Source organism: Miscanthus floridulus, chromosome 1 (assembly GCF_019320115.1).
Source record: "Miscanthus floridulus cultivar M001 chromosome 1, ASM1932011v1, whole genome shotgun sequence".
Taxonomy (NCBI): Eukaryota; Viridiplantae; Streptophyta; class Magnoliopsida; order Poales; family Poaceae; genus Miscanthus; species Miscanthus floridulus.
Window position 1 is genome coordinate 10345035 of NC_089580.1, and position 13651 is coordinate 10358685.

A 13651-nucleotide genomic window follows, 5' to 3' on the forward strand; every position below is an offset into this window, starting at 1 on the left:
CGCGGAGGGGCGCGGTTTGGTATTTAATGGTTTTTTTTATAGCGGGAGAACGGCGGGGAAGGAACGGTGCGAGAGGGATGGGAAAAAATCGCGTGCACAGTAGAAGGGCGACGTGGCTCGCGAAGGGGCGCGGTTTGGTATACGGGAATAAGGTTTACTAGTGCATCACGCGCGCCTTCGCGCGCGCTGGTGATTAAACGGTTATCAAACCGTTTACGTAACGGCGCGCATATAGAACATGGTACAAGCATAGCAATCAACGGTAAATATAGCGCAGAGGCAGCAAATGTACTTATATTACATGGATGGATGGCATTAAGCCGGCAATGTTCTGATGTGGAAGCATATGGTAGTGTTCTAGAGATATTACAGGAGTGTATGCCATATATCTAGAGACAGAGTTTATAGTTAGGCATGCAGTTTGCTACAGTGAAGACAGAAGCATGTAGGAGGTGTATTTTCATAAGATTAGACAGTTTGATCCTAGACTATACAAGAAAGCTGACAATGAACTGCAAAAGCGGATAGATTATGCATACAAAAGAGAGTCTTGCGTGGTGGTATAGCAACTTAGGCAGAAAAGGTTTGAGCTGCCGATGCAAACACCAACGCACAGAGCGCTGAAGACGACCTTGGCTGTAGGTGGTGCGGTGGGCACGCAAAAGGCGATGCACGAAGGGCTGTTACAAGCTGCCAAAAAAAAACAAATACGCTGAGCTGAGGACAAGAGCAGTGAAGTTGTCCTTCTAAAACTCTGGCAGCATCTATTTAAAAACCTGTTTCACTTTTTGCGGCTGTCCGAAGAGGATCTGCGTCCAGTAGACCTAGCATGAGGTTTAGTATCATGAGGTCTTGGCCTGGAAGAAGAGCATAGTCATCATTGTTGAGAAGGTGCACATGATTATATCCTCATGTTGTAATTCATCAGTCTAGTGTTGAATACCTTTTTGGTTGGGTATCTAGGGGGTCCTCAGAATGGTCCTCCTCTGTATCCTCATCATGTCCGGTTGTCTTGACGTTGATGTTGAGTTGGTGAGAGGTGTGATGACCAGATTGAGCGAAGGCTGTTTGATCCTACAGGAAAAGGACGTCATTGATAGAGTTTGCTGAGTATAGTTAACAGGAAGTTTGTATTCACATTTGTCATGCGTGAGAATGCAACTCCAGCATGACTATTTGTTGTGTAAAGTTTGGTGGAAAAGAAATGGCGTGTGAATAAAAAGAGGACAAACCTCCTTATAAGTAGACTGGCTGTCAAACAGTCTCCTCTTTGCGCCTATGTTTTCAACATGCGTCGATGACTTTGGTGGGCTGCGAAACATAGCAAGGATATACGATTGTATCAGAACAATATGTCAGCATGACCCTGGATGAGCTAGCAAACTTTAGACACATAAGTTGTGATATTAGACACATACTCAGCAATACCATATGAAGCAGGGGTAAGGACAGGTGGAAGTTCCGCTGAGAGCTGCACAGGCAACGAAAACAACAAATTTGAGTGTCTGTGAAAGGTAATGGCAGATTGAAATAGTAAGGCGATGTAGCAGAAGTAATAAGTGCCGATAAAGTTACTAACTGGTTTTGTTGGAGTAGGAGATTCGACAGGTGGTGCATCTATCATCAAGGAAGATGGCTTGGGTGTACTGGGTGCAGTGGCTGTGGGTGGCATGACCATCAAGGATTTTGGTGTAGGTGGAATCTTGCTGGTTCCTTCAATTGCTAGTGACCTTGGAGTGTACGGACGTTTCTGAAAATCTTCCATAATATACTTGACCTGGTATTCCCTTGTGGTCTTTGAATAGTAAGATTCGCTCGTTAGGCCTACAGCAAATGTATACTTGTTGCCGACAATAGCTGTTAGTCCAGTAGGTGGGCCACTCATTCTATTAGGAAGGCTAAAGAGAAACTCGCAGCTTTTCTTAACGATCTGCTGAGCAATACTGTCAAAGCAGAAGAACCGACCTTCTGCAGTGTTGTCTGTAGCAGTGAAGGCCAGCTTGTACCTGCAAATGCGGAATGGAAACGATTGGTTAAGAGTGCAACTCAACCTTAGGAATTAACAATGGCGTAGTGTGTATGAAGAGGTAAGAAAGCAGGGTTACCTTGGCATAAAATCTGCGGATTTGCAACCACCGCACCAAGGCGCACCACCGATCTGATCAGAACTGGATTTTTTGCATCCTCGGCAGCCTAGATACCACCACGAATCGTCATCTGGCACAGCCGTAACTGTGACTGTGCAGTGGAAGCCTGATTGCTGTGGAAAGAGACAGGGCAAAAGTGTATACACTGTAACATGTACTGATTAGGATGAGTAACATAATGCTTAATGGTTTATAGGACATACAGGGAACTCATAGGGATCAACTGCATTTAACTCATCAAGTGACCTATGCTCTATGACAATTTGTTCGTCCTCTTGGATTTGCGCTGGCGATGAAGGAGGCAAATCTATTGGGAAGTGCTGATGCTGAAATCTATAATTTAAGGAAACCGTCAATAGCAAATTGTCCGTACAACATATAATGAAGGAAGGGAATTACCGTGTAGAAGCACGATACTCACCTGTTATAATATGGCTGGGCCTCTGGTATGGGAGGATTTAGATACCAGTGGCAGGCGTTGTTTCCAGTCACATGTGATACTCCTGTTTTTTTTATGTCTCAGGTATGGGTGCATGCACGATAAATTTGATGCTAACTAAATTGGAGATGGTAAGAAAAGTTACTCTGGAACTCTTTGGGGACGCAACCTACAAATAAGCAGACAATTGCCCTTGGATCACTGGCGCTGTAGACAGGTTCAAGGCTGAATGTCGTGCTTCGCAATCCCCATAACGTGACCCTAAGCTCGTTGTCTCTGGAAATTGATGAACACAAAACAAAGAACATGGAGTAAACGGTGTGAAAGTTAAAGGTGAACGTGCAATACAATTGCAGAGCGCCTACTTTAAGTCTTGAATAATTATGTCCCGGGTTAGAGTCGATGTTGGTTGTCCTGGTAAACGCATTGGGACTGCTGGATGCACTTTGATGATAACACCAATAACATCTGCGCGTAGCATATAGAATATTAGGAACCGGCACATGTAGGCCACAATGTATGATGTAAAAAGGAGCTTACCAATAAAATTCGGGTGCTCTCTTACATGCTGATGTATTTCATCGAAAGGGACAATTGTATAAACAAACTGTGGGAACATGTCTGAGGGGATATCTTCAAGTACCACTCTAGTGTAGCAAGTGAATTCAATCATGTTATTTCCACGAACAGGCATGTAGGAATACTTAGCGTTTTTAACCCTGAACCTGCTAATGGTGTACACCCTGCCAGCCTCTATGAGAGGGCTTTTGTCCTGCACTTCATCTCTCGGAATCTCAGCGTACATAACACCTCCCTGCAATAATTTTGCACAAGAAAAGGTGTATTACATGGATGAAAAGGAAATGTAGGTACATAAAGTTTTGAAGTAAGGTCATAAGCAGTCAAGCTGTACTGGAAATGTAGACCTAGATAGGAAATGTTATAGACCCACACCTCTTTATCAGTGAGAATGAGGTCAACATGCAGGATAGGGCCATTTTCATTCCTACCAGTGAAATTCCACTTTCTAATAACTCGAACACAGACAGAAGCCTGGATGTCTCTTGGCTTTAGATTTGCTAAGAGTGTGGGGGCAGGTGTACGAGCCATGTCATGCAGCTGTAAAAACAGGAAGAAGATGAATCTCTGGGATGAGAAAACAGGGGAGCTGTGGTGGACACATTAAGTTAACAAGGCGCAAATAAACGTGCAAGCAAGGACAGTAACCGTGCATGTACAGTAACGAAGCCGACCATGCATAGGTACCAGAGCAGACAAACGGAGAGGAAGACATGTTAATATATATACACAATGAACCGGTATATCAACATATAATACAATCAGCAAATAGTCGACACAAGGTGTCATGTACTTTGGCCGGCATATGGGACACAAGCAAGTATTTGTTTGTACACTATATTCCTGGTTTCATCTGTACAATTTCCGTTTTCGTCCTCTATTAGAATTTTCAGGCCTTTTTTTGAACTTACACGTGAAAGAGCCACATAGAGCTGCCCATGTGTGAAAACCGGTTTTTTAAGATAGATGCCAACGTAAGAAAGCGTCTGGCCTTGGCTTTTGTTAATGGTCATAGCATAACATACTTTAATTGGGAACTGACGTCTATGGAGAACAAATGGCCATTTTGTATTTTTTAGTGTTAGAGAAATCCGAGGGACGAGGACGGTCTGACCAGTGTGGGTACCCGTCATAATGCGTGCCTCAATAACCATGTCTCCAAGAGTAGTGATAATCAGGCGTGTACCATTGCAAAGGCCATCAGATTGGCTTAAATTCCGTAGCAACATTATAGGGACACCCACTTTAAGAATGAGTCGGTGCCGAGGGAAATTATTTCCATTGAGAGAGTTTAGGAATTCAACAGGATACAATAGATCATACGCATCATGAGTGCCTGGTGGCTTTCCTATTTTGTCACAGCTCAAATATTCCTTTTCCTCACAAGGGAGGAGAGAAACAACATGCGCGTTAAGTGTTTCGGCCAAATCATTGGTAGGCGTTAAGATGGCTCGGTCCCTAAGGTAGTAGGAATCAGAGTAGTTGTTCTGCAAATCTGGATAGATTGCATGAACTACGCAGCTGATGTTATCCTCTTTAGGCATCAACAACAAATCATGAGGTATTTTGATCCATGTAGGCTCAGTCTCTCCTTTTGCAAAAGAATCTACTTTACCATCCCCAACATCTAAAATCCAACGGCTAAAATCAGACAGTTCTTGACGAGCCTGTGAATCCAAGCCCAAAGAAGACAACCTCATATTCTTAGTAAGGGTAAGGACAGTAACGGACGACCACAATGGAGAATTGACAATAGCGGCGTTGATAACCTGTGCTGGAGTCCCACCCTCAATGACAGGTAGTATCTGCCTTAAATCACCACCAAGAACAACAACCTTGCCTCCAAATGGTAGGTGGGCTGCTTCAGGACAGTTTTGAGACTGGATATCCCGAAATGTTCTATCGAGAGCTTCAAAAGCTGCTCTATGAGTCATAAGTGCTTCATCCCAAACTACTAACGCTGTTATCTGAATCAACTCAGCTAACATAGTACCTCTTTTTATGTCACAGACAGATGTTTCATCTAGATCACAAGGTATCTTGAACCGGGAGTGGGCTGTGCGGCCACCAGGCAGTAACAGTGCTGCGACCCCTGAAGATGCAACGGTAAGAACAATTTTCTTCTGTGATCTTAGATGTGTGACAATACAATTCCAAAGGAAGGTTTTGCCGGTACCACCATAGCCAGAGAGGAAGAAGAATCCAGGTTCTTCATTTTTAACTCTATGAACTATAGAATTGAAGGCAGCAGTTTGCTCATCATTGAGTGATGATACCAAGTTTGACTGATCAGATGAACAAAAAACGTCATATGCTAATTCTTCTTCAACCAAACGGTTTGTGGAAGAAGAGGCAGAAGCATTCGTTTTATGTGGAAGATTGAAACTGCGTATATTGCTGCCACTTTTAGCAAATAAAGCAGTTAGATCATCAAGCAAGCGATTCCTAATGTGATCGTCTGGCATTTGGTAGTTTTGGTTACCAATCATGTCTCTGAACTGATACTGAATGTCATCAGTCAGGAGCCTCCAAACCTTCTCAAAAAAGACATACTCATCTCCAACCTCACAAAAGAGGAGCATGGTAACAAAAGGTTTTCTTAACTGTCTAGAGGTTGCCCAAGCAGCAGCTTCATCGAAAGCACTGTACCATTCTTGGTCATCACCAAGAAGACCGCGGGCCCTGCATGCACTCCTGAAAGTAGGATGGCAGATACCCTGGAAAGATCGAAGGTCTTCATAACCTGTGGCTCCTCTCACCACCAACAACAACATTCTTAGGAAGTACCGGTCACCAGCCGAAGGATGAACATAATGGATCCGGCCTATTTTGCCGATGTTGTGACACCGCTGTTCCCATGTCCTAGAGGTCTCTTCCCATCTCCACTTAGAAGGAAAGTCACAATAAGTTAAGTCCCTGCTCTGAGAATGGGTTTGATTAGCAACAAACCACTGAGTGAGCATTGTCCTACGTAGGAATTCCTGTGAGAGGACGCGGGACATATTGGCTTTCACACGATATGTAATGAAATTTTCATTTGGTAGATGAACAGGCAATCTCTCTACAGATGGATAGTGTCTATGGATATCATAGCCAAAGATTCTCCAGCATGCATCTTGCTCACATATATACCGACAATCTAAATAGTCCTTAACCTCATTAATAGTTCGACTCTCTTGATCATAGGGGGGTCTACACCGTCTGTAACTCTTTGGAGGTAGACCTTGCTACAATCGGGTCCCTTAGTCACATATTTGAAGAGGTACTTAACAAAGATGCTCTTGTTACACCACTCTACATTAATGTGAGCCTGGTATTTTTTCAGCAAGGCTAAATTATATGGCACAACCCATGAATTATCTAGTCTCTTGCCTCCTTTGTTAACAAACAGGCTATTCGCGCGTCTTCTGTACACCGCAAATCCATTTTCATTGACCAAAGTTTCATTACCTGCTGTTTTTCATGCAAGGACAACTCATATTGTACCTTCCACAAGGGCCGTGTACCATCTGTTCTACGACAAGAGCATATGCCAGTGGGTCTTCCTTTGGATCGGGTATCTCAGCGCTAACAAAAGAATCTACATACGCTGAAGTTGGCTGTGAAGTGTCGGCAGATACCCAAAGAATGATGTGGGCATGTGGCAGACCACGTTTTTGGAACTCAACTGTATGGAGAACTGCAGCATACATTAAAGCATGTGATGTGAGATAGCGACATAGATTGCATAGAACACAATGCACATGTGAAGACGTGCCATGAATAAGGAAGAACAAGGTATAACAGGCAGCGCAAAGGACTGATAGGATGGATTTAGAAATGAGCGAACATATGTCAACGATAATCTGGAAGAAGACAGGTAAATCTGGGATGGTCGCAGAAACAATATAAAAGATGAGGAAGAACACAGGAGGAAAGAATAGGCCTGATATTAATACCTGCACTACATGGACCAAAAGCTTTTCCACTCTTAATATCATGCAATAGGTCTTCGAGCTTCATATTAAAAACTCTAACAATGATGTCGGCTCTATCAGTAGGCTTCTGTCCTTGTTCAATGATACCCTCAGCTATCTCAGGCCACCTGGCGTTGCATGTGACTGTCACAAAGAAGTCAGGCGGACCATGAACCCTGCATATTGCAATGGCATCATGATAGTTCTGAATCATGTACCTCCGGCCTCCCGTGAATGAGGATGGCAAAATAGTCATTTTGCCCATCTGGGTACCGTCCACACAACCACGGTCTATAGCATCGGATATACCCTGAATGTTGTCAACTCGAATATCCTGCTGATTATCCAGAATGTACCATAACCTGCTTTCATCTATAGCTGCTCTAGCATCAACCTTGGCCTGACTAGATAGAAGACCGCAACAAAGATATGGATTTGGCTGATTCCGTCTATAATGGAAATTGTAACAGAAGTAATCCCGCATGGTAACCTTACTACGAGCGTTTTCCCTAGCTGGTTTGGGACCATTATACAGAACACCAATCTGGTATCCACGCTCACCATAGGGGAATAACAAAGGATATTGTAGCGCCATATAGGCAGGATGCAAAGAAGAGATTTGCTGCAGTTCTCCCGAGTGTGTTTGAATGACTATATCACGCTTGAAAGTGTCAAGAGAAAAGTCCCCGACAACAAGCATAGCAAGCCGATCAGTAGTTGGAAGGTTGTACTGAACGGGATCTCCTTCCTTTGCTCCTATAATCCTCACAATGAAATCTTCGGGCTGTCCATCCTGAAGCCTATCCCGTGCCATCCTAAATTTCTTAGCAAAAGGATTATGCTGGTCAAGCATATCTATGAGGCTCCGAGTAATGTCAGCATCCAAAGTGTCATCAGATATATCAGCAGGTGCTAAAGCCCGCATTCTGTTAGTGACCTCGTTAGCAGTGTCATAAATATAGAGCTGCAAAAATTTAGGAGGGCTTCCATCCGGTGGCAAGAGAGAGCCAATCCGATGGTGCACCTGTCCACTAATTTTGAAAATTGGAGGGCCACGGCCATCGTTAAGCGAACGATCAATGTTAGCCCCCATAGACGTGAAGGCAAAAAGGCAATTGTATTGTCTAATATTCTTCATGAATTTGTTTGAGCGAGGACTTCCACCCAGTTTCATAAGTGCAGCCAAAGGATCAGGGCGAGGCTGGAAAGGTGGGATGACAACTTTCCCACGGCGGCAACAGTTGTTATAAACAATATTGGCATCATGGCGCGAAGACTCAGATTTGGCTCGCTCACCGTACCAGAACACAGCATCACAGTGACGGCACTGATAATTCGGGGGGCCATAATAGGACCTATCTCGATAAGAGGCTATAAAGCAAGGTTTTTTAGAAACGGCCGTTTAGAGGCGATGAATAGGATCAGCGAGCCGTCGAGGGAAGGAAACAAGGATAGGAAAGAACAAATCATGTTGTTTCAGGAGTGTAAAAAAATTTACCTTTGAGCGCATTAACGTATTCGTCATCGAAATGGCCACACTGAAGCGACGGTGTATAATTGTTTGAACGACCTGTGAGGCGGCTCGATTAAAGGAGCGATACACGGAGCGCTAACAAGAGCGTAGTTTATGGAAATAAAGAAAAGAGAAAAAGGAAACGTGGAAGCTTTGTGTTCTATCTGCTCCATATGGAGCCGGCAATATACCTGTCCAAGCAAGGCGGTGTTGATCTAATAGCCTTTTTCGCCTATGACGGGACTCAGAAGGATCTAGGACCGGTGAAGCATGGAAAACACGGGCACCTAAGAGAAGAGAATCAGAACATAGATAGCAGTATGAACAGCTAAGAGGTTCGAGAATAAGGAACGAGCACAGCAAGAAAGAGACAAAGAAATAGTATACAATTTCTTGTGCGGACGGTCACAGAACGTGTGGGGCGCGAGGATGCTGAGGAGGCTAAACAGAATCGGCGCACAGAAGGATCAGGTTCATCAATAAGGCAAGCACCCCAAGCATGATGATATAATCAAAGGAAAACTTCAGTAAACGAGCAACTCATACACTATAAAAGGAAGGTAACATTTTGATACAGAAACCGGAAGGAGAAAATTTACACACATGATTGTTCGTCGTCAGCATAGACGTGTGGGGCAGTGGACATGGATGTATAGGACCTCAGAGTATAGCAACTAGGGAGTACAAAAAGGCATGTGCTGACAGATTACGTAAGAGAATCAAAATGTTAAAGAACGCAAATAATCCATAAATAAAGGGAACATTATATGCATTCTCGGGAAGAACCTGTATACAAGCAGGTACGAAGCGAGGACACCTCAAAAAGAAGGCAACGACAACGGTTACAGACAAAGGTAAGGAAAATAATACGTCGAAGCAGTGTCCGAAGACAGACGAAAAGAATGGAACAGCAAATGATACATATATCTTATTATGACTGAAAGCAAAGGTACAGTTTCGAGCAGAACGTCCATAGGAACGAATTGTATGTATAACAACTCACAGATGCAGGACTGTGCAACAGACGCTGAGCATCGAAAAATACATGAGAATCGACAACGGTAGATTCATGCCTATGTGACACAAGCCTATTAGGCGACCTAACAGCTTTACCTCTAAGACACATAGCATGCTGAGCTGCTGTAGCCTACAAAACCAATGGCTCGAAACTGTAATCTAGAATAACAAATCCATCTATGGATTATAGACAGCACACCGCCTGGCAAGCGGGATGATCATAGGTAGCAGCCGGATCCAGCTGTTGAGCTGACCAGAAGAAAAACCTTGCTGTAACACTGCCTCCAGCATGCTATGTATATGTAAAAACAAGGAGGACGAGAAAAAAAAGGAAAGAGTAAGCTGTCAGGCACAATGCCGCAAAAAACACATGTATATATATATATAGATATGTAACTATACGTAAGCATATATCTGTATGGACGCACACAACCATATATATCGGTAATGATGCAAAAATCCACAAGCACAGAGGACAAGCGTGCATATATAGGAGAGCTTCTGGCAAACAGTGCAATAGGAGAAAAGGACCATGCAGGATGGGTATGAAACAAAAAAAACATAGCGGGAACCGGTGTGGACATACCAGGTAGAGCAAACACGCAGAAGTCGAATGTAGCGAACACGTTAATAGATGCAAGAGCGTAGAATCGCTGGTACAGGTTGAAGGAAACAAGATCAGGTACCGAAGGAAACCACATGCACGTGCAGGCATTACGTGAACACAAGAAATAAGCACCTGTAAACGGTATGTATTTCTGGTACCGCAGCTAAGAACAGGAAGAGTTGACCGGATCAGGAGCGCTGGGACAACCTGACACAAAGGAAACAATGTATAAAGACTGTAAAGACAATAGCCAACAACGATACGTATCAGCTGTGAGTACTCGAGAAACAAAAATAACAAACAACGGTGTCAAAGTAGAACGTAGGAACGGTAAGGCATAGGCAACAAGGTCCATTAGACACACAACACAGACACATATAGAAACAGAGCAGAAGAAGAAGAAACAATGCACATGGATTACTGGAAGTAAGTAACAGTAAGCACAGGTCAAATCACAAGAAGGCACAAAGAAGGGGTGACGGAGTAAATCATTGGACATCACAATTGCACAATAGCACAAAGGCTGGACAGCATATTTTTTCGCAGATAGTAGCGGAGCACATGAAACAAGATTGGACTGTTGGCTGGTAAAAACAGGTCATCATTGCATATGGCAAACTTGGCCATTTACTAAAACAACAAAAAAACAGCATCCATACATGTAGTGGTTAGCTTCACTGTATACGGCAAATGTTTCAGGCGAACAAAGGTGGAATACAAATCGCGAAGCCTTCATCATAACATATGGCTATGGCTGACCTGAACTCAGAATCAGAAGAACATATAAAAGTGATAGGTATAAGTGTCTATTGTGACATGGCAGTATCCAGAGGGGGAAATGTTTATTTCCAGTATCATCGGCAGCGAAATGTGGTCAACATAAGAGGCAAAACAGCGAGGGCACACAAACATGCTCGGATTTGACCATAAAAAGGTGGCAACTATAACTGGCTACTCTGACATGGAACTATTTAGAGGGGAAAAGAACAATTTTCAGCTTGCTCGGCATCGAAACACGGTCAACATAATAGGCAAAACAGCAATGGCATACAAATATGGTCGGCTTTACCGGATGCACCTGAGCATATCATGACACAAGAGCACAAAGTTTGGACAACATATTTTTTTTTTGCAGATAGCAGTGAAGCGCACGAAGCAAGAATTGTCGGCGGGGAAAAGTAGGTGATCATTGCATATGACAAACTGGGTCAGTTCACTAAAAAAACAAAAAACGACCATATATGTATGTAATGCCTAGCGTCACCCCATACGCGAAACGGCTCAGCTGAATAAAGTGCGAACACAAATATCACAAACGCGCACGTCTTCATCACAACATATGGCCATGTGTGACTTGAAATGAGAATGAAAACACCATAAAAAACTGATAACTATAACTGTCTATTCTGACATGCCATTATTCAGAGGGGAAAAAACTTTTTTCAGCATCATCGTCATGGAAATATGGTCAACAGGATAGGCAACACAGCAACGGCATACAAATATGCTCCGATCTGAGCATTAAAAAGTGATAACTATAACTGTCTATTGTCACATGGCATTATTCAGAGGGGAAACCTTTTTTTGTGAGCATCATGAGCGTTGAAACATGGTGAACATAGTAGGCAAAACAGGAATGGCATACAAACATGGCTGGATTTAGTGGACGCACCTCAGTACGTGATCACACGTTGGATATCTGTTGAGGCTAGAGGAAGCACAAGGACGAAGGAGCACGCTGGAAGACGCAGAACGCACCTGTAACACATGAAACAATACGAAGAGACCTGACAATGAAAAGATACCACAGGGGAAAACAGCACACATGTACGTGGATGCTGGAAGTCTAAATTTTTCGTAAGAACCAAACAGATGCGAGGTTATTTTTGTTAACAAGCAGACAAATGTAAGGACACATCAAACATGCCATTTGAACCCGCAAACAAAGCAGACTAAATTACCGGTAGTAAGAGTATGGTCAGTTCCGTTCATAGCGCATCTGCAACAAGCACCTACATAGTAGGTCCGTAGCGGCGACGCAACGGCAGGCAAGAAACCTGGAAACAAAGCCAAGTATTAGCACACACAGCAGAGAGGAAATTAGTTCCGGAAAGAAAAGGCAGCGAAACAGGAATCAAGAAATCGACCACAGAGAAGGGGAGAAGCTCTATGAACAGCACACCGGCGCGAAGTGCAGGTCCCTAAACATAGCAAAAGAGCACAGGAGGAGAAGAAAACAAACGCTGCGGGAAGCACGGCGGGCCGATTCGGCCAAGACGGGCAGGGCGGAGGCGAGAAGAACAGGGCGGGGTGTGCACTGTAGCTTGCAAACCCTAGGCGTAAACAGCAGACGAAGACGGCGTCCAAGAACAGCGGCAACGAAGCTGTGAGCGCGTAGGGCGGGGCTAGTAGCGTGGGGCAGGGCGAACACGCGGGCAGTAAATCGCGAAGAGAACGACGAGAGCAGCGCAGGAGGAGGCGGAAGAAACGGGGACGATCCAAACCAAATCGGCAGGGAAAATCAAGGAGGAGAAAATGCGAGGGAGCAAACCTAGTCAACCGGAGGAGGACGGGACGGGACCGACGGATGCAACGACGGCGACGGCGGAGAGCACGGAGCGGGCGAGGACGAGACAGGCGAGGAAAGCGAAGAAGGCGGGGGGGCCAGCGGGACGGGAACTAAGAAATGGAGAAGGCAGCCGAGGGGAGCGGAGGTGGACGCACAGTGGGTCGGAGGAGCGTCAGCCGTGTAAGCGAAGATCTAACGGTAAAAATGATTTCTGCTATCGTGGCTAGCGTGAGAGGCGGCTAAAGCTTCCCGGTTTGATAATAAGAGATACTAGAAAGGCCATGTTTAGTTCTAAAAACTTTTCTCAAAAAGTGCTACGGTAGTCATCACATCAAATCTTGCGATACGTGTATGAAACATTAAATGTAGACGAAAAAAAACTAATTGCACAGTTTGATTGAAAATCGCGAGACGAAAGTTTTGAGCCTAATTAGTCCATGATTGAATACTAATTGCCAAATAAAAACGAAAATGCTACAGTAGCTAAAATTACAAACTTCACCCAACTAAACAAGACCAAAGTATCGCGCGGCGTTGCCACGCCTCCAAGGAGTACTTGTGAATTGAGGCCAGTTTTGATTTGGGCCATTCATTTGTTGTTGTGGTTTGAGGCCAGAAAAACAGATGGTTAGGGGACCGGAGTTTATCAATGGAAGATATATATTCAATGAAATTATAGTGGGCAGACGAATTGACCAATTCAGAAACACATGATCAGTAGTAGAATTTGACAAAAAAAATAAATAGACGATGAACAACAGTACGACACAAAATTTCCATGCTACATTGTGATGCTTAAGTAATGTAGGAGACTGCACAACACA

At 44.0% G+C, this 13651-nt stretch overlaps 2 protein-coding genes across 3 annotated transcripts; both read right to left on the minus strand.

The window, feature by feature from the left end:
- Window positions 1–2108: 2108 nt before the first annotated feature.
- LOC136472726 (replication protein A 70 kDa DNA-binding subunit B-like) lies at window positions 2109–3698 on the minus strand. 2 transcript variants are annotated; one of them, XM_066470436.1, is made up of 7 exons: window positions 3541–3698; window positions 3312–3400; window positions 3127–3233; window positions 2952–3054; window positions 2732–2862; window positions 2569–2650; window positions 2109–2480 (listed from the first exon to the last, which is right to left on the minus strand). In XM_066470436.1, exons 1-7 carry the CDS (start codon window positions 3694–3696, stop codon window positions 2330–2332), a joined length of 819 nt encoding a protein of 272 aa, XP_066326533.1. In that variant the 5' UTR covers window positions 3697–3698; the 3' UTR covers window positions 2109–2329. The 2 variants fall into 2 exon arrangements, with proteins under 2 accessions (XP_066326533.1, XP_066326528.1); XM_066470431.1 differs by having other exon boundaries at window positions 3127–3400.
- Window positions 3698–8046, minus strand: LOC136452002 (uncharacterized). The gene is made up of 4 exons (XM_066452678.1): window positions 7104–8046; window positions 6754–6844; window positions 4569–5859; window positions 3698–3754 (listed from the first exon to the last, which is right to left on the minus strand). Exons 1-4 carry the CDS (start codon window positions 8044–8046, stop codon window positions 3698–3700), a joined length of 2382 nt encoding a protein of 793 aa, XP_066308775.1.
- Window positions 8047–13651: the final 5605 nt, after the last annotated feature.